A 22,463-nucleotide genomic window follows, 5' to 3' on the forward strand; every position below is an offset into this window, starting at 1 on the left:
CCAAGAGAGGAGGACGAGGAGAAGACTGAAGGACGTGTTCTTCACGAAGAGGGAGGACGAGGAGAAGACTGACGGACGTGTTTCTTCATCAAGAGAGGAGGACGAGGAGAAGACTGACGGACGTGTTCTTTCATCAAGAGAGGAGGACGAGGAGAAGACTGACGGACGTGTTCTTCATCAAGAGAGGAGGACGAGGAGAAGACTGACGGACGTGTTCTTCATCGAAGAGAGGAGGACGAGGAGAAGACTGACGGACGGTTCTCATCAAGAGAGGAGGACGAGGAGAAGACTGACGGACGTGTTCTTCATGCAAGAGAGGAGGACGAGGAGAAGACTGACGGACGTGTTCTTCATCAAGAGAGGAGGACGAGGAGAAGACTGACGGACGTGTTCATTCATGAAGAGAGGAGGACGAGGAGAAGGACTGACGGACGTGTTCTTCATCAAGAGAGGAGGACGAGGAGAAGACTGACGGACGCGTTCTTCATCGAAGAGAGGAGGACGAGGAGAAGACTGACGGACGTGTTCTTCATCAAGAGAGGAGGACGAGGAGAAGACTGACGGACGTGTTCTTCATCAAGAGAGGAGGACGAGGAGAAGACTGACGGACGCTGTTCTTCATCAAGAGAGAGGAGGACGAGGAGAAGACTGACGGACGTGTTCTTCATACAAGAGAGGAGGACGAGGAGAAGACTGACGGACGTGTTCTTCATCAAGAGAGGAGGACGAGGAGAAGACTGACGGACGTGTTCTTCACGAAGAGAGGAGGACGAGGAGAAGACTGACGGACGTGTTCTTCATCAAGAGAGGAGGACGAGGAGAAGACTGACGGACGTGTTCTTCATCAAGAGAGGAGGACGAGGAGAAGACTGACGGACGTGTTCTTCATCAAGAGAGGAGGACGAGGAGAAGACTGACGGACGTGTTCTTCTCCAAGAGAGGAGGACGAGGAGAAGACTGACGGACGTGTTCTTCATCAAGAGAGGAGGACGAGGAGAAGACTGACGGACGTGTTCTTCATCAAGAGAGGAGGACGAGGAGAAGACTGACGGACGTGTTCTTCATCAAGAGAGGAGGACGAGGAGAAGACTGACGGACGTGTTCTTCATCAAGAGAGGAGGACGAGGAGAAGACTGACGGACGTGTTCTTCATCAAGAGAGGAGGACGAGGAGAAGACTGACGGACGCGTTCTTCATCAAGAGAGGAGGACGAGGAGAAGACTGACGGACGTGTTCTTCATCAAGAGAGGAGGACGAGGAGAAGACTGACGGACGTGTTCTTCATCAAGAGAGGACGACGAGGAGAAGACTGACGGACGTGTTCTTCATCAAGAGAGGAGGACGAGGAGAAGACTGACGGACGTGTTCTTCATCAAGAGAGGAGGACGAGGAGAAGACTGACGGACGTGTTCTTCATCAAGAGAGGAGGACGAGGAGAAGACTGACGGACGTGTTCTTCATCAAGAGAGGAGGACGAGGAGAAGACTGACGGACGTGTTCTTCATCAAGAGAGGAGGACGAGGAGAAGACTGACGGACGTGTTCTTCATCAAGAGAGGAGGACGAGGAGAAGACTGACGGACGTGTTCTTCATCAAGAGAGGAGGACGAGGAGAAGACTGACGGACGTGTTCTTCACGAAGAGAGGAGGACGAGGAGAAGACTGACGGACGTGTTCTTCACGAAGAGAGGAGGACGAGGAGAAGACTGACGGACGTGTCTTCATCAAGAGAGGAGGACGAGGAGAAGACTGACGGACGTGTTCTTCAACAAGAGAGGAGGACGAGGAGAAGACTGACGGACGTGTTCTTCACGAAGAGAGGAGGACGAGGAGAAGACTGACGGACGTGTTCTTCATCAAGAGAGGAGGACGAGGAGAAGACTGACGGACGTGTTTCTTCATCAAGAGAGGAGGACGAGGAGAAGACTGACGGACGTGTTCTTCATCAAGAGAGGAGGACGAGGAGAAGACTGACGGACGTGTTCTTCATCAAGAGAGGAGGACGAGGAGAAGACTGACGGACGTGTTCTTCATCAAGAGAGGAGGACGAGGAGAAGACTGACGGACGTGTTCTTCATCAAGAGAGGAGGACGAGGAGAAGACTGACGGACGTGTTCTTCATCAAGAGAGGAGGACGAGGAGAAGACTGACGGACGTGTTCTTCATCAAGAGAGGAGGACGAGGAGAAGACTGACGGACGTGTTCTTCATCAAGAGAGGAGGACGAGGAGAAGACTGACGGACGTGTTCTTCATCAAGAGAGGAGGACGAGGAGAAGACTGACGGACGTGTTCTTCATCAAGAGAGGAGGACGAGGAGAAGACTGACGGACGTGTTCTTCATCAAGAGAGGAGGACGAGGAGAAGACTGACGGACGTGTTCTTCATCAAGAGAGGAGGACGAGGAGAAGACTGACGGACGTGTTCTTCATCAAGAGAGGAGGACGAGGAGAAGACTGACGGACGTGTTCTTCATCAAGAGAGGAGGACGAGGAGAAGACTGACGGACTGTGGTCTTCATCAAGAGAGGAGGGACGAGGAGAAGAACTGACGGACGTGTTCTTCATCAAGAGAGGAGGACGAGGAGAAGACTGACGGACGTGTTCTTCATCAAGAGAGGAGGACGAGGAGAAGACTGACGGACGTGTTCTTCATCAAGAGAGGAGGACGAGGAGAAGACTGACGGACGTGTTCTTCAACAAGAGAGGAGGACGAGGAGAAGACTGACGGACGTGTTCTTCACGAAGAGAGGAGGACGAGGAGAAGACTGACGGACGTGGTCTTCATCAAGAGAGGAGGACGAGGAGAAGACTGACGGACGTGTTCTTCACAAAGAGAGGAGGACGAGGAGAAGACTGACGGACGTGTTCTTCATCAAGAGAGGAGGACGAGGAGAAGACTGACGGACGTGTTCTTCATCAAGAGAGGAGGACGAGGAGAAGACTGACGGACGTTTTCTTCATCAAGAGAGGAGGACGAGGAGAAGACTGACGGACGTGTTCTTCATCAAGAGAGGAGGACGAGGAGAAGACTGACGGACGTGTTCTTCATCAAGAGAGGAGGACGAGGAGAAGACTGACGGACGTGTTCTTCATCAAGAGAGGAGGACGAGGAGAAGACTGACGGACGTGTTCTTCATCAAGAGAGGAGGACGAGGAGAAGACTGACGGACGTGTTCTTCATCAAGAGAGGAGGACGAGGAGAAGACTGACGGACGTGTTCTTCATCGAAGAGAGGAGGACGAGGAGAAGACTGACGGACGTGTTCTTCACGAAGAGAGGAGGACGAGGAGAAGACTGACGGACGTGTTCTTCATCAAGAGAGGAGGACGAGGAGAAGACTGACGGACGTGTTCTTCATCAAGAGAGGAGGACGAGGAGAAGACTGACGGACGTGTTCTTCATCAAGAGAGGAGGACGAGGAGAAGACTGACGGACGTGTTCTTCATCAAGAGAGGAGGACGAGGAGAAGACTGACGGACGTGTTCTTCATCAAGAGAGGAGGACGAGGAGAAGACTGACGGACGTGTTCTTCATCAAGAGAGGAGGACGAGGAGAAGACTGACGGACGTGTTCTTCATCAAGAGAGGAGGACGAGGAGAAGACTGACGGACGTGTTCTTCATCAAGAGAGGAGGACGAGGAGAAGACTGACGGACGTGTTCTTCATCAAGAGAGGAGGACGAGGAGAAGACTGACGGACGTGTTCTTCATCAAGAGAGGAGGACGAGGAGAAGACTGACGGACGTGTTCTTCATCAAGAGAGGAGGACGAGGAGAAGACTGACGGACGTGTTCTTCATCAAGAGAGGAGGACGAGGAGAAGACTGACGGACGTGTTCTTCATACAAGAGAGGAGGACGAGGAGAAGACTGACGGACGTGTTCTTCAATAAGAGAGGAGGACGAGGAGAAGACTGACGGACGTGTTCTTCATCAAGAGAGGAGGACGAGGAGAAGACTGACGGACGTGTTCTTCATCAAGAGAGGAGGACGAGGAGAAGACTGACGGACGTGTTCTTCACAAGAGAGGAGGACGAGGAGAAGACTGACGGACGTGTTCTTCATCAAGAGAGGAGGACGAGGAGAAGACTGACGGACGTGTTCTTCATAAAGAGAGGAGGACGAGGAGAAGACTGACGGACGTGTTCTTCATCAAGAGAGGAGGACGAGGAGAAGACTGACGGACGTGTTCTTCATCAAGAGAGGAGGACGAGGAGAAGACTGACGGACGTGTTCTTCATCAAGAGAGGAGGACGAGGAGAAGACTGACGGACGTGTTCTTCATCAAGAGAGGAGGACGAGGAGAAGACTGACGGACGTGTTCTTCATCAAGAGAGGAGGACGAGGAGAAGACTGACGGACGTGTTCTTCATCAAGAGAGGAGGACGAGGAGAAGACTGACGGACGTGTTCTTCATCAAGAGAGGAGGACGAGGAGAAGACTGACGGACGTGTTCTTCATCAAGAGAGGAGGACGAGGAGAAGACTGACGGACGTGTTCTTCATCAAGAGAGGAGGACGAGGAGAAGACTGACGGACGTGTTCTTCATCAAGAGAGGAGGACGAGGAGAAGACTGACGGACGTGTTCTTCATCAAGAGAGGAGGACGAGGAGAAGACTGACGGACGTGTTCTTCATCAAGAGAGGAGGACGAGGAGAAGACTGACGGACGTGTTCTTCATCAAGAGAGGAGGACGAGGAGAAGACTGACGGACGTGTTCTTCATCAAGAGAGGAGGACGAGGAGAAGACTGACGGACGTGTTCTTCATCAAGAGAGGAGGACGAGGAGAAGACTGACGGACGTGTTCTTCATCAAGAGAGGAGGACGAGGAGAAGACTGACGGACGTGTTCTTCATCAAGAGAGGAGGACGAGGAGAAGACTGACGGACGTGTTCTTCATCAAGAGAGGAGGACGAGGAGAAGACTGACGGACGTGTTCTTCATCAAGAGAGGAGGACGAGGAGAAGACTGACGGACGTGTTCTTCATCAAGAGAGGAGGACGAGGAGAAGACTGACGGACGTGTTCTTCATCAAGAGAGGAGGACGAGGAGAAGACTGACGGACGTGTTCTTCACCAAGAGAGGAGGACGAGGAGAAGACTGACGGACGTGTTCTTCATCAAGAGAGGAGGACGAGGAGAAGACTGACGGACGTGTTCTTCATCAAGAGAGGAGGACGAGGAGAAGACTGACGGACGTGTTCTTCATCAAGAGAGGAGGACGAGGAGAAGACTGACGGACGTGTTCTTCATCAAGAGAGGAGGACGAGGAGAAGACTGACGGACGTGTTCTTCATCAAGAGAGGAGGGCGAGGAGAAGACTGACGGACGTGTTCTTCATCAAGAGAGGAGGACGAGGAGAAGACTGACGGACGTGTTCTTCATCAAGAGAGGAGGACGAGGAGAAGACTGACGGACGTGTTCTTCATCAAGAGAGGAGGACGAGGAGAAGACTGACGGACGTGTTCTTCATCAAGAGAGGAGGACGAGGAGAAGACTGACGGACGTGTTCTTCATCAAGAGAGGAGGACGAGGAGAAGACTGACGGACGTGTTCTTCATCGAAGAGAGGAGGACGAGGAGAAGACTGACGGACGTGTTCTTCATCAAGAGAGGAGGACGAGGAGAAGACTGACGGACGTGTTCTTCATCAAGAGAGGAGGACGAGGAGAAGACTGACGGACGTGTTCTTCATCAAGAGAGGAGGACGAGGAGAAGACTGACGGACGTGTTCTTCATCAAGAGAGGAGGACGAGGAGAAGACTGATGGACGTGTTCTTCATCAAGAGAGGAGGACGAGGAGAAGACTGACGGACGTGTTCTTCATCAAGAGAGGAGGACGAGGAGAAGACTGACGGACGTGTTCTTCATCAAGAGAGGAGGACGAGGAGAAGACTGACGGACGTGTTCTTCATCAAGAGAGGAGGACGAGGAGAAGACTGACGGACGTGTTCTTCATCAAGAGAGGAGGACGAGGAGAAGACTGACGGACGTGTTCTTCATCAAGAGAGGAGGACGAGGAGAAGACTGACGGACGTGTTCTTCATCAAGAGAGGAGAAGACTATTTTTTATTTGTATGTATAATGTATAGCAATTGTTTTTATGGCAATTGTTGTACATTTGGTTTTGCGTACCATGAGCGGGACAAATAAAAATGAAATTAAATAGTTGCTTGAAGGAAAAACATTTTCAATTTTGTAAATAGTGAAATTTTGCAGTTTATATACATTGTTGGTATTATAATAAATTGTTGGTTGAATTTTTTTTTTCTAATGCTCAATCCTTTTTTGTACACATCACATGAACCTTGTTATGTGATATGAAGTCATTATTCAGTCCTGATGTATCTCAGCCCCTGCTGTGGTGAAAGTAGAGTGATTGACAGCTGTTTTACTCAGAATTTGAATTTATTAAATTTCAATTTAGACATGAATAACACATTTATATACAGTGTAATTCAAATATTTCACTACTTTTGTAATTCTAACACTTTGGTAACCAAATCTAAAACATCAAAACAATTAGATCACGAGAACATTTGTGTTTTCAGAAGAGTTTTGAAGATTTTCCCAGAAATCGGATGTCAAATGTTAAGCTTTTGAGCTACTCATCTCATCAAACAGTGCTCTAAGGTGAGTAATTTGCATATATAGCAATACTAGGGATTGTCCTGAACATTTTGATATGTAACACATGGGTGCCATGTTAGAAGAAATACATTTAAAAGGTGATTTAAGAAAACATCTAAAAATCGAGAAAACACCCTTAGAAAGTTAAACAGCATAATAATAAGGACGATCGTCCGTTCTGTGATTCTCCAGAACACACATGGCCAGTCCGCCCCTGTGTAGCATATTATTTCAATGAGAGATGAGCAGATCGCCACTGGGCTTTCAACTAAAGACACAGCCACGCAAAAACTGCGGCATTTGTACAGCTCCTTCTGGGTACTGCAATTTGTGAAGTGCTTTCCTCTGTGGTGAAACGATCACCACGGCACCACGGAGGAAAGCGGCAGAAAGTCACCTGGAGTTAAAGAGAGCGGGGCAAGGCAAGGCAAAGCAAGTTTATTTATATAGTAACTTTCAACACAAGGCAATTCAAAGTGCTTTACAAAAAACGAAAGACATTAAGAAAATGGCATTTAAAATCAGTCATTAAAAAGAAAAGATAATAAAATAAACATTAAAAGAAAAAATACATGGATAAAAGTTACAGTGCAGTTTAAGATGTGAATAGTTCAATTAAAAGCTGCGGCAAAAAGAAAAGTCTTCTTGCTGGATTTGAAAGTAGTCAGAGTTGCAGCGGACCTGCAGGTTTCTGGAAGTTTGTTCCAGATGTTTGGAGCATAATAACTGAACGCTGCTTCTCCATGTTTAGTTCTGACTCTGGGGACAGGAAGCTGACCAGTCCCTGAAGACCTGAGAGATCTGGATGGTTCATCATTTAGCAGGAGGTCAGAAATGTATTCTGGGACTAAACCATTCAGTGCTTTATAAACCAGCAGCAGTATTTTGAAATCTATTCGTTGACACACAGGAAGCCAGTGTAAAGACTTCAGAGCAGGAGTGATGTGATCCACTTTCTTAGTGTCAGTGAGGACTCGAGCAGCGGCGTTCTGAATCAGCTGCAGCTTCCTAATAGATGTTTTAGTGAGACCTGTGAAGACACCATTGCAGTAGTCCAGTCTACTGAAGATAAAAGCACGGAGAAGTTTTTCCAGATCCTGCTGTGACATTAGTCTTTAATCCTAGATATATTCTTTAGGTGATAGTAGGCTGATTTAGTAACTGTTTTAATGTGACTGTTGAAACTCAGGTCAGAGTCCATGACTACACCTAGATTTCTGTCTGTTGTTTTGAACATTGCAGGCTGAAGCTCAGCGCTAACTTTTATACGTTCTGCCTTGGCTCCAAAAACCATTACCTCAGTTTTATCTTTGTTTAATTGGAGAAGGTTCTGACACATCCAGTCATTGATTTGTTCAATGCACTTACTCAGTGTTTGAATTGGAGCATAGTCTCCTGGTGAAATTGTTACGTACATTTGTGTGTCATCTGCATAGCTATGGTAACTTATTTAGTTGTTTTTCATTATCTGAGCCAGTGGTAGCATGTAGATGTTAAAGAGAAGAGGCCCCAAGATGGAGCCTTGAGGTACCCCACATGTCATATTTGTCAACTCAGATTTGTATTTACCTGTAGAAACAATAGTAATAGTACAATTGTACTGACATTTGTGAAGTGCTTTCCACCGTGGTGAATCGATCAGCACTGCACCACGGAGGAAAGCGGCAGAAAGTCGCCTGGAGTTCAAGAGAGCGGGGCTGCGTTGCGTGCATGGCTTCCTTCTGGCGGCGGTCTCGTTCAGGATCCGAAAATAAAATGTTAATATTTTGCACACTTATTCCTAGTGTGCCACTGGTTACGGTGCCGCGTACCAGGGGTTGCCGAACCCTGCCATAGAATATGTCCGGTCATGTCCAGTCCTGCACATCAGAGGCCATGCCCAGTTTCCACAAATATGGGTGTGGAGGAGTTGTCTTAGGTTTTTCTATCCTGTTTTTGAGCATAAAGACACTGGGAAAAAAACTTTTTTTTTTGGAGAGAACGAGAGAGAGGGGGGGGGGGGGGTTCCCCTGGTATGCTCTCTCTCGGTAAGCTCGGTAAGGTTCTCTCAAACTTGGTAAATATCTCTCAAATGTCTTGGTTGAATGCTGAGTGAATTACTTTGTTGAATGAGTGGAATGAATTGAGATGTGTTTGTGAGTATTAGTAACCACCACCTATGAGGGTCTTCCTCAGAATACCTGCGGGAGATAGGTACGTGTTTGTGAATGTTAGTACCCGCCATCTGTTGGCGTCGTTTGGACAACAAAAACAGAGTGAAGCTCTCATACCATAAACAATCTTTGAGCACACAGCACGTTTTTGGTCTAGCGTCATTTTACAACACGTTTGCATTAAGACTAGCTGGTCCATTGTAAAGGTCAGTCCACCTTAAATGAACAGTGGGTGATCAGCAGGTGAAAGGCAGGACACAGGAACTTGGCCCTGAGGAGATGTAACGATTATTAAAAAAGAAATAGTCGAGTCAAGGGGTCAAAGAAATGAACATTTGTGATTATTAGCGAATCGGTTGCAGATGGGTGAAAACAGGCTTAGGGAGTAACGTATTACATGTAACGGCATTAGGTCATCAGGATACAAAATAGGAAAATGTATTCCCTTATAGTTACAGAAGCAAAAACACTCCGATAACAGGTACATTTATTTAAATCAGGGCTCATTAACAGGATAGCAATGATACAAAACATTTAGAAATAAACAATACATTAAATCATCCTATATCTCTATATGGAAACTTGGAGCCCTCAATCCAAATAAAATGGTTCATCAACAGTCAGTGGTTAACGTATACATCAGAATGACAAAAACATTAAACATATTGTCCACCTATGTTGATAAAGATGGAGTTCATTTAAGTCTTATATGGATGTTGTACAACAATGTTAATCCAGTCAGACAGATTTCTCTCACGTGTGAACTGTCATAAGACTTATTCATTGTCCTCTCCATCAGCTTCTGTTTCCATGTGTTCAGCTGAGCTGCTGATTGGAGGCTCTGCATCTCCGTTATCCTCAGTTTGAATTTCATTAAGCTGTGAGGACTGGCGACCAACACACTTGTGCCTTTGGAAATGACCACGCTATTTAGATCTTTTGTCACAAACATTGCTTTTGAATGGTTTCTCTCCTGTGTGGATTCTCATGTGTGCCTTTAAACTTCCACTCTTTGAAAATGCTTTCTTACAGACTGAGCAGATGTGTGCTTTCTCTCCAGTGTGGACTCTCATGTGTGCCTTTAAACTTCTACTCCGTGAAAAAGCTTTCTTACAGACTGAGCAGCTGTGTGTTTTCTCTCCTGTGTGAATTCTCATGTGTTCCTTTAAACTGCTACTCCGTGAAAAAGCTTTCTTACAGACTGAGCAGCTGTGTGTTTTCTCTCCTGTGTGGATTCTCATGTGTTCCTTTAAACTTCCACTCCGTGAAAAAGCTTTCTCACAAACTGAGCAGCTGTGTGTTTTCTCTCCTGTGTGAATTATCATGTGTACCTTTAAACTTCTACTCCGTGAAAAAGCTTTCTTACAGACTGAGCAGCTGTGTGTTTCCTTTCCTGTGTGGATTCTCATGTGTACCTTTAAACTTCCACTCTCTGAAAAAGCTTTCTTACAGACTGAGCAGCTGTGTGTTTTCTCTCCTGTGTGGATTCTCATGTGTACCTTTAAACTTCCACTCTGTGAAAAAGCTTTCTTACAGACTGAGCAGCTGTGTGTTTTCTCTCCTGTGTGGACGCTCATGTGTACCTTTAAACTTCCACTCTGTGAAAAAGCTTTCTTACAGACTGAGCAGCTGTGTGTTTTCTCTCCTGTGTGGACGCTCATGTGTACCTTTAAACGTCCACTGTGTGAAAAAGCTTTCTCACAGACTGAGCAGCTGTGTGTTTTCTCTCCTGTGTGGATTCTCATGTGTACCTTTAAACTTCCACTGTGTGAAAAAGCTTTCTTACAGACTGAGCAACGAAAGGGTTTCTCTCCTGTGTGGATTCTCATGTGTTGATTTAGAACTTGTCTATATCTAAAAGCTTTCTTACAAACTGAGCAGCTGAATGGTTTCTTTTCAGCACTACATCGGGGATCACTGACAGATTCTTGTCTATTTCTCAGTGAGTTTGAGCCTGAGGCAGGTTCTCTGGTCTCCTTCCAATCAGCACTGTGTTCAGTGTCAGGTTCAGAAGAGTCATCAGTCTCTTCAGAAGAGTCTCCAGTGTGGTCCTCAGTCTTTGGTTGTAAACTGCTCTCTGGATCTGAGTTCCTGGCTGGTTCTCGAAAGTCCTCTCCATCAGCTTCTGTTTCCATGTGATCAGTTTGTCTTTGATGAGGCTGTGAGGACTGAGGTTTCTCTTTATCATCTTCACTCTTCACAGGGACAGGAGTGAAAGTGGACTTGGTGATATCAGCCTCCTCCAGCTCCTGAAGCTGCTCTCCCTCCTGACTGATCCTGATTTCCTCCTGTTCCTGCTTAATGTGTGGGGGGGAATCTGGGTCCTCCTGGTCCAGACTGGAGCTCCACTCCTGCTGGTCAGGGAGAGGCTCTTCTTTAACCACTACCAGCTGCTGGACATCTGCGGAAAACAGGAAACACACAGTTATATCAGTGTTGGACCTGGTCAATATAATTAGGTATGTTATTGAATTACAGTTTCCAGAGAAGAGAGGCCCATCGTCTCTTCCGCAATTATTAGGGGTGAGCGGAAGTGCAAAGAGGCCCTCCTCAGGATAATACAGTTAAGTCCATAGTTAGTATATCTTTAGATAATTTGTTTCGTAGATTCTTCGGGCCAAGTACAATAACTTCAGTTTTGGTCGTGTTTAACATCAACAAGTTTAAGGTCATCCACGTTTTTAAGTCCTTGAGGCAGTCTTGAATTTTATTTAGATGATTAATTTCATCAGGCTTGATTGATAAATATAGTTGAGTATCATCCGCATAACAATGAAAGTTTACAGAATGATTCCTTATAATATTGCCTAACGGAAGCATATATAATGTGAACAAAATATGTCCGAGCACTGAGCCCTGTGGCACTCCATGGCTAACTTTGGTTTGCGTGGAAGATTCATCGTCAACACGTACAAACTGAGAGCGTTCAGATAGATAGGACCTAAACCAGCCTAAAGCAGTTCCCTGTATGCCAACTAAGTGCTCTAGACTTTGCAATAGGATATCATTATCATTAATTTTGGGATTTTGGGCCCCATGAAAAGACATCACATTGGGCCCCACCACCAGGCACAGGTCACACCAACCAAGCACAATTGCTGTAACCACACCTCCAGAACCCAACCGACTCATTGATGCTTTAAATAACTCTACCTGTACAGGCTTGCACCTATCGTGTAGTCCAATACTAACTGCACAATATTTACAGACACTGAGTGGTGAAACTATAACACTGTGCAGACGTGCAACATTCTACTGCAGTAGAATTCACTATTTTGATATAACACTAACATTCCTGACAATAGACCTCAATAGTCATCTTTATGGAGTACATGCCTTTTTAATAACATTTTTGAATGAATAAATAACTATAACTTAAATATACATGACCTCTTAAATTAAAATAAAGTGAACATTAACACCAATATTATCATTTATAAAATGCTATAACAAAAGAAATAACATAAGCAGCAGATTGTTTTATTAAATATACATACCAACTACCAAATAAGCGGGTATTAAAGTGTAAACGGACAACAACACGGAAATGGAAGTGAAAAGGCCTGATGGTGGTGCTAAATCAGAGCCTATTACCTGTTCTCAGTCTTTTTCTCATCATGCATCTGGTGTGTAGTGATCCAATATCGTTACAATAGCCTTGCCCTTTAACAGTTAATACGAGCCCTGGCTCAGCCTTACTCACCAAGAGCCCAGCGCCTAGCCTTCTTACAGGCTAAGTCACTGATCAAGTCCTTGAAGTCCAGCTTTCTAGCCAACTGGCTTTCAATGGACAACATGGCAAGACTGCAAAGCCTTATGGGGGAACAGGGCTGCGGAGCCTAGAGATGGATCTGTTGATCCTGGCACCAGGGGGAGGGACAACTGGTTTAGTATGAATAGCTGCTAAAAATGTACCTGCATTTATTAAATGTCAGCTAAAAGAGCAGTGAAATGAAAAACCTCAGCATTTTCTGTGAATATATCAACAGTAGTTAAAGGTGGGGTAGGTAAGTTTGAGAAACCGGCTCGAGATACACTTTTTGTTATATTCCATGGAATGCTCTTAACATCCCGATAGCAATGAATATCTGAAGTGCTTTAACAACAAATCCATAACAAATTTCCTCTGTGGAAGCCGTGGTACTGTAGAAAGCACGACCAATCATCTGAGCCGGCTAAAATAACTGGATGGCCTACCTGCCTGTCAGCCTTCCATCTGTGCACAAACTTATCTCGTGCCCTCATTGGTCATGTGCACGCGTTCGTGTGTGTTGGAGGAGGGGCTCTGTAAGGAAGTGGCAGATTTCTTCCGGCTGTGTATTTTCAAATTCTAGCGCACTGGAGCTGGTTTCTCCAAAATTACTTACCCCACCTTTAATGTCAGCAAAACATTACAATTATTATTGCCAATGGACTACGCTTAGCTAACAGACTAATTCCCACCACTCATAGACCACACCCACCTTTTCTTTTGAAAAACTGGGTGACATACTGTCACCCTTTAGTCCCTCTCTCTTGTCTTTCTCTCCTTTCTTTTCTTTTTTGAAAGCCTGACTTTGTTAGTCGTTGAGACATTGTACACACGTAAGTACTAGCATCCCTCCTCACCAGCGTCATGCTCTCACTCTCTGCTGCTAGAAAAAGCGGTGCCGCACAGCGTTTGGAGGCAGGACCAAACCATTACATGTATATAGAGGGGGGTGTACAGAGGCTTTGGATAATTAACTTTTGGAAGAAAAAAAGTGAAAATAATCGTAAGTTTAGTGAGTACATTATCAATGTAACATTATATTATGTTCCACAATCATTCAAAGTAGCAGTGATAAAACCGCTTCTTAAAAAGCACAACCTCGATCCAGAGGTTTTAGCCAACTATTGACTTATTTCTAATCTTCCGTTCCTCTCAAAATTTCTCGAGAAAGCAGTCGCAAAACAGCTGTGTGATTATTTAAAAAACAATGATTTATTTGAAGATTTTCAGTCTGGCTTTAGAACACATCATAGCACAGAGACAGCTCTGGTTAAAGTCACAAATTACATTCTAATAGCCTCTGACAAGGGACTTGTCTCTATTCTTGTTTTGCTCGATCTCAGTGCTGCATTTGATACTATCGACCATGATATCCTATTGCAAAGACTAGAGCACTTAGTTGGCATACAGGGAACTGCTTTAGGCTGGTTTAGGTCCTATCTATCTGAACGCTCTCAGTTTGTACGTGTTAACGATGAATCTTCTACGCAAACCAAAGTTAGCCATGGAGTGCCACAGGGCTCAGTGCTCGGACCTATTTTGTTCACATTATATATGCTTCCGTTAGGCAATATTATAAGGAATCATTCTGTAAACTTTCATTGTTATGCGGATGATACTCAACTATATTTATCAATCAAGCTTGATGAAATTAATCATCTAAATAAAATTCAAGACTGCCTTAAGGACTTAAAAACGTGGATGACCTTAAACTTTTTGATGTTAAACACGACCAAAACTGAAGTTATTGTACTTGGCCCGAATAATCTACGAAACAAATTATCTAAAGATATACTAACTATGGATGGCATTAATTTGGCCTCCAGTGAGACTGTAAGGAATCTTGGTGTTGTATTTGATCAGGATTTATCCTTTAACGCCCACATAAAATCAATTTCAAGGACCGCACACTTCCATCTACGTAACATTGCAAAAATCAGGCATATCTTGCCTCAAAACGATGCAGAGAAACTAGTCCATGCATTTGTTACTTCTAGGCTGGATTATTGTAACTCTTTATTATCAGGGAGTACCAAGAAGTCAGTCAAGTCCCTTCAGCTGATTCAAAATGCTGCGGCTCGTGTACTAACCAGAGTTAGCAAAAGGGACCACGTTACTCCTGTTCTGGCTGCCTTACACTGGCTCCCTATAGAACACAGGATAGAATTTAAAATTCTTCTTCTCGCCTACAAAGCCCTTAATGGGCAGGCGCCATCTTACCTTAAATAACTCATTATACCCTACTGTCCTACTAGGGCATTGCGTTCCAAGAATGCAGGGTTGTTGGGTGTTCCTAGAGTCTCTAAAAGTACAATGGGAGCCAGAGCCTTTTCTTATCAAGCTCCACATTTGTGGAATCAGCTTCCAGTTTGTGTTCGGGCGGCAGACAGCCTATCCGCTTTTAAGAGTGCGCTTAAGACCTTCCTTTTTGATAAAGCTTATTGTTAGGGTTGATTAGATTCAGCCCCTAGTTTTGCTGATATAGGCTTAGTTTGTCGGGGGACATCTTACTTCTTCCTTCTCTCTGTCTGTACCTGTGTACTCTCATGTTCCCATTAACCCAGCTTCCCCAACTGTCTTTCTTTTTGGTGTCTATATACGCCGGGATCCGGAGTCATGGATGATCCTGCGGTCCTGTGTCCTGGATCGCGAGCGCTGGATCTTGAGTCGTGGCTGTGGCCCTGGATCATCCTGGATGGATATCCTCGTGGATTCATCTTCCTATTATACACACATGCATTTCCAAACATTTGGACTACCTAAGTTGCAAATGTATTATCTTTTCAATTTACACACGGCATCTATTGCACGTCTGTCCGTCCTGGGAGAGGGATCCCTCCTCTGTGGCTCTCCCTGAGGTTTCTCCCATGTTCCCTTTAAACTGGGTTTTCTTCGGAAGTGTTTCCTTGTACGATGTGAGGGTCTAAGGACAGAGGGTGTCGTATTGTCATACTGATATTCTGTACACACTGTGAAGACCACTGAGCCAAATGTAACATTTGTGATATTGGGCTATATAAATAAACATTGATTGATTGATTGATTGATTGATTGATTGATTGATTGACTACACTTCCTGAGGGTGCTTGGGAGGAACCGACTGAACAAGAAGCTGCTGGTGTCCTTCTACCGAGCGACCATCAAGAGCGTGCCGTCATACTCCATCTCGGGGTGGTATGCAGGATGTTCAGCTGCGGACAAGAAAGCCCTGCAGAGAGTGATCAGGATGGCAGAGAAAACCATCGGCTGCCCCCTGCCCTCTCTGGAACACATCTCCACCTCCCGCTGCCGCAGCAGAGCTAACTAAATCATAAAGGACAGCTCTCACCCAGGTCACAGACTGTTCTCTCTCCTGCCTTCTGGGAGGAGAGACAGGAGCTTCAAGTCACGGACAAACAGACTCAAAAACAGTTTCTACCCCTGGGCCGTCAGGCTGCTCAACCACCACACATAATGCAATAACCGTGACCATTCTCACACATACACACACTTTTAATGCACTTTATGTACTGTTTTTATATCAATATTTTAAACTATTTATCCCCCCGTATGATTGTTTATGTTGTCTGTCCCACATCCCCTGAACATGGGTCGACTGAAGAGTCTCGTCATGCCTGCCTACAAGCAGTACTGCTGAGCAAAGTGTCTAGAAGGCAACCACACACTTATAATATTGTATATAATATTATAAGGCATAATGCCCCTTTCACAGATTCTGCGTCATCATGCCCTGCATCTTCCATTTCAATCTTTTTTACAGATTTAGCGTTTTTAGTGAGAAAGATTTCCGAGATACTTTGTTGTGCCTATGTAACAGAGTTATAACTGTTGGTGTAAAGTCCTGGTTAAATTGGAGAATTACGCCATCCGGTGTTACAAACGTGTGCCTGCATTGCTGTAGCTTTGTTACCGCAATGGATTGTGGGAGATTCTCATACCACGTGAGCATCTCTTGAGAGTAAGGTGCATGGATGCATAATAAGAACTGGATACAGCGTGGGAGGCGGGGCCTCATTCATTCCTATGAGAGTTGCTCATTGGCGCATGATGATAAAATGGCCCAACTTTTGAGAGAGCGAAACGTCACAGATTACCCAGCATGCCTGAGAAGTACTTTAACCAAAATGCTCATTCACATCAAGCACGTCAATTTGCGTACACGTAACAGCACCGCACGTTCATGACAGCATGGTAATGATTTGTTATGATGGATTTGATATTAACGAGGCGGCAGTTAGCAGCTAGCGGCTAGCTAGTCATTATGCTAATGTACACATCAATCGTTATGTACTTATATTACGCTGTAACAGGATCTAGTGATATCCAAGCAACAGAGCTTCATTTAGCATGAAAGAATTATTGCACTGTGTATATATATATATATATATATATATATGTATGGGTCCGTTCTTATTGTGCATCCATGGGTAAAGATAAACGCATGTAATGCTGCACACGTAACATGAACGTGCCGGGCAGCGCGGTCCCGTGGGTTAGATGCAAGTTCATAATGCCGAGGGAAATAACTCTCAGAACGTTATTAGCATATTTCTACAACTTGAGGAACGAATGTTTTTAATAAGGGCTATACAAGTGTTCATACTGGGTAGTTTAAAAACAATTATCCAACGATTTACAGACCACTCTTTCCCCGTGTAAGTCAATGGGAAAAAGTGTTTCCGGGCCTGGCAACCAAACGGAAGTGTAGTACCGCCGTTTGGCCACCATGAATATTTTCATCTGAGTCCAGCGCACTTCCTGGGGGCTTGGTAAGGTGCTATTGTATTATGTCAGTGGACAAAATGTATGCTATTATTTTATTAGGACAATAACGTTCCGTTGTTTGTTTAGTTTAATGATAGTCGTTTAATGCTCACAACAACATGTTTTGTGTGTGATTGGCTATTTGTGTTATATGATTTATTAATGTGATCATCAATAGAGAACCGCAGTGACGCGTCCTAAAACCCGGAAGTAAACTCCTTCCGGTTCCTTCGTCAAAAACGCAATGCAATGTCTCCGTAGGATTTTGCATAATAGCTGGAAATAAGGTCTGTGGTTGAAACACATTTAAGAGACGGATCACGTTTTGTTCAGCCGGATAATCTCCACATAATTTTCGAATCATAAATCTAGTCGCCAGAAGCAAAATGCTAATGTTATGCTATAAAGGAACTACAGCAGGGTCGCTACTTCAACGTCACGCCGACTTAAGATCCATATTCAAACATACAGACTCCAACTGGTACGAGTTGAAGCGTCTGTTTGAACAGTTTGCAGGAGGCAGGGACTTGCTTTCAAGCAGAACAGGGCAAACTAACTTTTTCATTGCTTTTTATCGAAGGAACCGGAAGTGGTAAAAATGCTAACTTACTTCCGGGTTTTAGGACGCATCACTGCGGTTCTCTATAGCTAATTTGAGCTAATAGGCTAACGTAAGCGTGGTGCTATCTCTCCAACATAACGCAGCTCACGTGTCCATTTTATGTTGTCCATTGAAATGCAGGTATGTGAGTTTTGTACACCAGTTTGTTTATGTTTAATGTTTCACATGTGTTTTCTACCACTATACGATCATTGTTGTGTTGTTGATTATTGGACACTTATTTTGTAAAGGAGATTTTAATACCGCGTGAGGATCTCTTGAGAAACGCAGCTCACGGTTCCAACTAAAAAAACATTTTTAATTTTTCTTCCCTGAAGCTAAATAATTTATTTTATAGTTTAAAAGTATCATTTGAATAATATAAAATATATCTCAGGCACAATGAAATGTAATAAAAAAATATATATCAAAATTTAAAAATTAAAATGTGCAGGCAGAGGAGCTCCGCCTGCCTGACGCTAGGGCAGTGGTTCTCAAACTGTTTCTGTCATCCCCCACTTTGAACAGGTGGGCATTTTCAAGCCCCACCTGTTCCTCATCGCTCCAATAAAATGGTAGGCCAAGCTTAAAATTGTCAAATGTATCGTTCTATAACAGGGGTCTCCAACCTTTTTTAGGATGAGGGTTACTTTCAAAATAGTCGTGAGCTACTTTTACTTTTTTTTGCAGTGTATATATTTAGCACGTTTTAACATTATTATATGCTATCTTTAACCTTTGAGTGCTGTTTGGGTCTGTGGGACCCGTTTTCAGTGTTTACTAAAATAAAATGTATGCAATTTAATTATTTTAACCTGCTTTATTTGGTGCATGCACCCCCAGGAAGATTTTTTTTAAATGTTGAAGTTGAATGCATCAATCTGGTGCACTTTGAGCTAGGGCTGCTCAATTAAATCGTATTTTAATCGCAATTACAGAGGGCCAGCTATCGTAACTGAACGAGAGTAATGTCAAATGCAGTGGCGGCTGGTCATTAAGGCAGGTGGGGCACAGCCCCACCTAGTGTCAGCAGAAAGTATTAAAATAATGATTACAACAAAATGCAAAAATTAATTAAAAAATATATAAAATATATTTTAAGATCATGTTTAATCATCTGATTCGTCTGTACATTGCTGTTTTAGTCTGTGTTCTTCTAATTAGTGTCTACAGTGTGTGCCTATTGAGCTGTTTAGAGCCATGTGGGACAAAACCTGATCCTGCCCCTCCCTCTGACTGTCTAAGTGAACGGTGACTGCAAAAACTACACTGCGCATGCTCAGAGTATTTTCCTATTTAATGTGTGTGGCAAAAAATAATGACCATAGGGGCAAAGTGCTGCCATCCCCACCATACGTCATCTCACATAATTCAGAGCTGATTGGCTGTAAGTACGTGTGCCGCAAAAAGTGTGGTGTGTGAAGAGGAGGAGACAGAGCTGCAGTGAGGCGTCCTAAAACCCGGAAGTAAGCTGCGCATGGCTTCCCTCCACAAAAAAGCAACGAGATTTTTCCATAGGATTTTAGAAAATAGCTCAAAATAAAATCTGTGGGAAACGTAGCTGTTAGATAAATGCACGTTTTGTTCAGCCGGATAATATCCACATGTCTACCCTACTTTTATCATTTTTTAATAAAAAATCTATTGATTAGATTAGATTTATGATAGACTTTTGAAACTACAAGAAGATAAGGAGGACTTTTACAAAAAAGTAAAAGAGATTTTTGTCCAGAAGGATAGGCAAATGGACTTAATCTTCATGTCAAGGTAAGACTGCAATTTTATTGAAAATGGGATCTTACTAAGAGAGAACAATTCAATATTTAAATGATAAAATTACATTTTTTTGGGTATCCTTCTGTTGAACTGTCTGTTTAAAAGTAATTGAAGCATCAGACAAAAAAAGCTTTTGAAAATAATATTATATTTTGATTTAATATATTTGTAAACCTGAAGAGTCAGTGCCAGTGCCTCACCAGCCATGAACCTCTCTGCAGAAGCTTATATATAGACATCTGAGTTTTTTGTGCCCCACCACTTTTGTACATATAGAAACGCCACTGGTCAAATGACAGTACAATTGACCAATCATATCTTCCCTCTAAATAATAAATAAATGTGAAAAAAAAAATGTAAAAAAAAAAATTTGAATTTTTTTTTTGTCGCGACCCACCTATCACATCTCTGCGCCCCACCAGTGGGGCGCGCCCCACACTTTGAGAAACGCTGCGCTAGGGGGTGCTGCAGCGCCCTCAGCACCCCCCTTCCAGCGCCCCTGGTCTAAAGTGTTATTAATGTGATAATAAAGTGTTAATGAAGAGTAAAGGGAACAGACCTGCTCTGTGTATCCGAAGCTGAGGCTGTAAAACAGCGTCCATTAGTTTCTGGAGTCTCTTGTTCTCCTCTTTGGAAAGAAACAGCTCCTCCTCGAGCTCTGCTATTTTTTGTTCAAACAGAGCAAATATCTCTTCAGAAGCAGCAGTGAGTCGCTGCTTCTTCAACGACAGCAGCATCTGGACTTTACTCATGTTTCCTAGATCACCTTTCCCTGCAGACTCCGTTAAACACACCGTTTCTCTCTCCGTCAAACTCTCAATCTGACTAGTGTTGCTCCGTTCGGAGGTTTATCCAGACACACAGATGATGGATCAGTAGAGCTTGTCACTACCCGATCTGCAGCTCTGCCCGATCTGCAGTGCGCAATGCGCATGTGCGAGATGGTCCGCCATATTGGACAACTCCGGACGGCATCCCAAGTAGGACAATATTGACACAGTGGCTTTTGGCAAAGCTCAAAAGGAAAACTCGAGAGAGATGAGTTATTGTTAATACAACGTGACTTCACTATTATATAACAACTCTTTTTATGGAGTTCTTTTATTTGGGGTTAAGTACATTGTCAGAATAAGTGAGAAATGGATTTAACTTCAGTTAGACAGCTATATGCCATACATTTTTGCACACATTCACAGTAAATATGTATTCAGTATGATAGCTGTCTAACATAAGTTAAATTCATTTCTCACTTATTCTGACAATGTACTTAACCCCAAATAAAAGAACTCCATAAAAAGAGTTGTTAAATAATAGTGAAGTCACGTTGTAATAACAATAACTCATCTCTCTCTCGTTTTATTTTTGAGCTTTTCTAAAAGCCACTGTGTCAGGTGTCCATCTTGGTTGGCCGTCCGGAGTTGTCCAATATGGCGGACCATCTCGCACATGCGCACTGCAGATCGGGTAGAGCTGCAGATCGGGTAGTGACAGAGCTGGAGCTCACACACACTTTCTCAGGAACACAAGAGAGAACCGTAGCGACGAGACGCCACATGCAGGGCTCGAGTTAAGTGTGAGCCAATGGGAGCTGAGCTCAGACCCCTCGCTAATACATTACCAACAACCATTATTTTTATTTATTTTTATTTTGTATTGAGTCAGGCACGATGACTTTACATTTATACAGTCAATATTTGTCCCTTTCCCCCCCTCCCGGTCCTAGCTAAGTAAATAAATAGATACATATATAGATACAAATAAAGTAATGTAACAGATAATATTAAAAGAAAAGGAAAATTAATAGATAAGGAAATAAGGAATAATAACAATAATACATGTACCCATATACTGTGGTGACACCATATTGTGGACCATAATTACACTGAGCTGTGGCTATTCATTCCTGCTATCCTCCGAGAGTTTAATGAATAATAAAGTGTGGAAGTCAATTCTGAATACACCGCCTCCGCCTCCCTTTTCACAGCACTGCAATACTCACATATGTACAGGGGCGGTTCTAGGGGGGGCTAGTGCCCCCCTAACACTGACCTCTGACCCCCCTGTGGCCCCCCTAACAATGAAAAGTTTATTTATTTTTTAAATGTATATTTTCTGGTACTCGGTTTGCCAAAAACCGCAGGATTTTGTTGCTATAATGCAGCGTTTCTCAAAGTGTGGGGCGTGCCCCACTGGTGGGGTGCAGAGATGTGATAGGTGGGTCGTGAATGGACGCGATGAACGGGAGATTATTTGTTTTTATTTGTTTTATGTTTTAAAATGTTTTGGACCTCAGGCCGGAATCGAACCTGGGTCCTCGCGGGCGGTAGTGGATTGTTACAGCCGGAGACTCGCAACGTCGGGGACTTTCACAGCACTGCTGTGCCGGACCTGCCAGAGCCGCCAGAGCCTCGCAACGGCGGGTGTTTGCGGTGGCGGCGGCAGATGCGGTACCGGCGCAGCAGCGCTGTGAAAGTCCACGGTCCGCCAGAGCAAGCGGCCCACCGAAGGCAGCAGCCCACCAATGGCAGCGGCCCACCGGGAAAAGTCCAGAATCTCCCGATGGCCAATCCGAGCCTGCTCACACACACACACAACTGAAACCAAAATAATTTACAGATTATGTAAAAATTGCTCTCACACTCACACACACAACAGCGTTACAGTCGGGAAGAAAGGCAATGTGGAGCGGCACCACACCACTTCGTAAGGAGTTTAACCGTGACACTTTTCGAAATCCCGTTTGTTTCCCCCCACTTTACAAATAGGCCTATGTTTATTATTATCTTTTAACGC

General features: G+C 44.2%; 1 protein-coding gene across 2 annotated transcripts in view; it reads right to left on the reverse strand.

Annotated features, from left to right (window-relative positions):
• The window catches only part of LOC139434664 (zinc finger protein ZFP2-like), a 23,929-nt gene extending 3,351 nt beyond the window's left edge, over window positions 1-20,578 (reverse strand). The window contains exons 1-2 of one of the 2 annotated variants that reach the window (XM_071204550.1): window positions 20,230-20,578; window positions 9,361-11,179 (exon numbers count right to left, since the gene is read on the reverse strand). In XM_071204550.1, the coding sequence (XP_071060651.1) occupies window positions 9,705-11,179; window positions 20,230-20,422 (1,668 nt within the window). In that variant the 5' untranslated portion in view covers window positions 20,423-20,578 and the 3' untranslated portion in view covers window positions 9,361-9,704. Of the gene's footprint in view, window positions 1-9,360; window positions 11,180-20,229 lie in introns of those variants that run through there. The other variant, XM_071204551.1, reaches the window with a different exon arrangement.
• Between the last annotated feature and the right edge of the window lie 1,885 nt (window positions 20,579-22,463).

This window comes from Pseudochaenichthys georgianus, chromosome 10 (genome assembly GCF_902827115.2).
Source record: "Pseudochaenichthys georgianus chromosome 10, fPseGeo1.2, whole genome shotgun sequence".
Classification (NCBI taxonomy): domain Eukaryota; kingdom Metazoa; phylum Chordata; class Actinopteri; order Perciformes; family Channichthyidae; genus Pseudochaenichthys; species Pseudochaenichthys georgianus.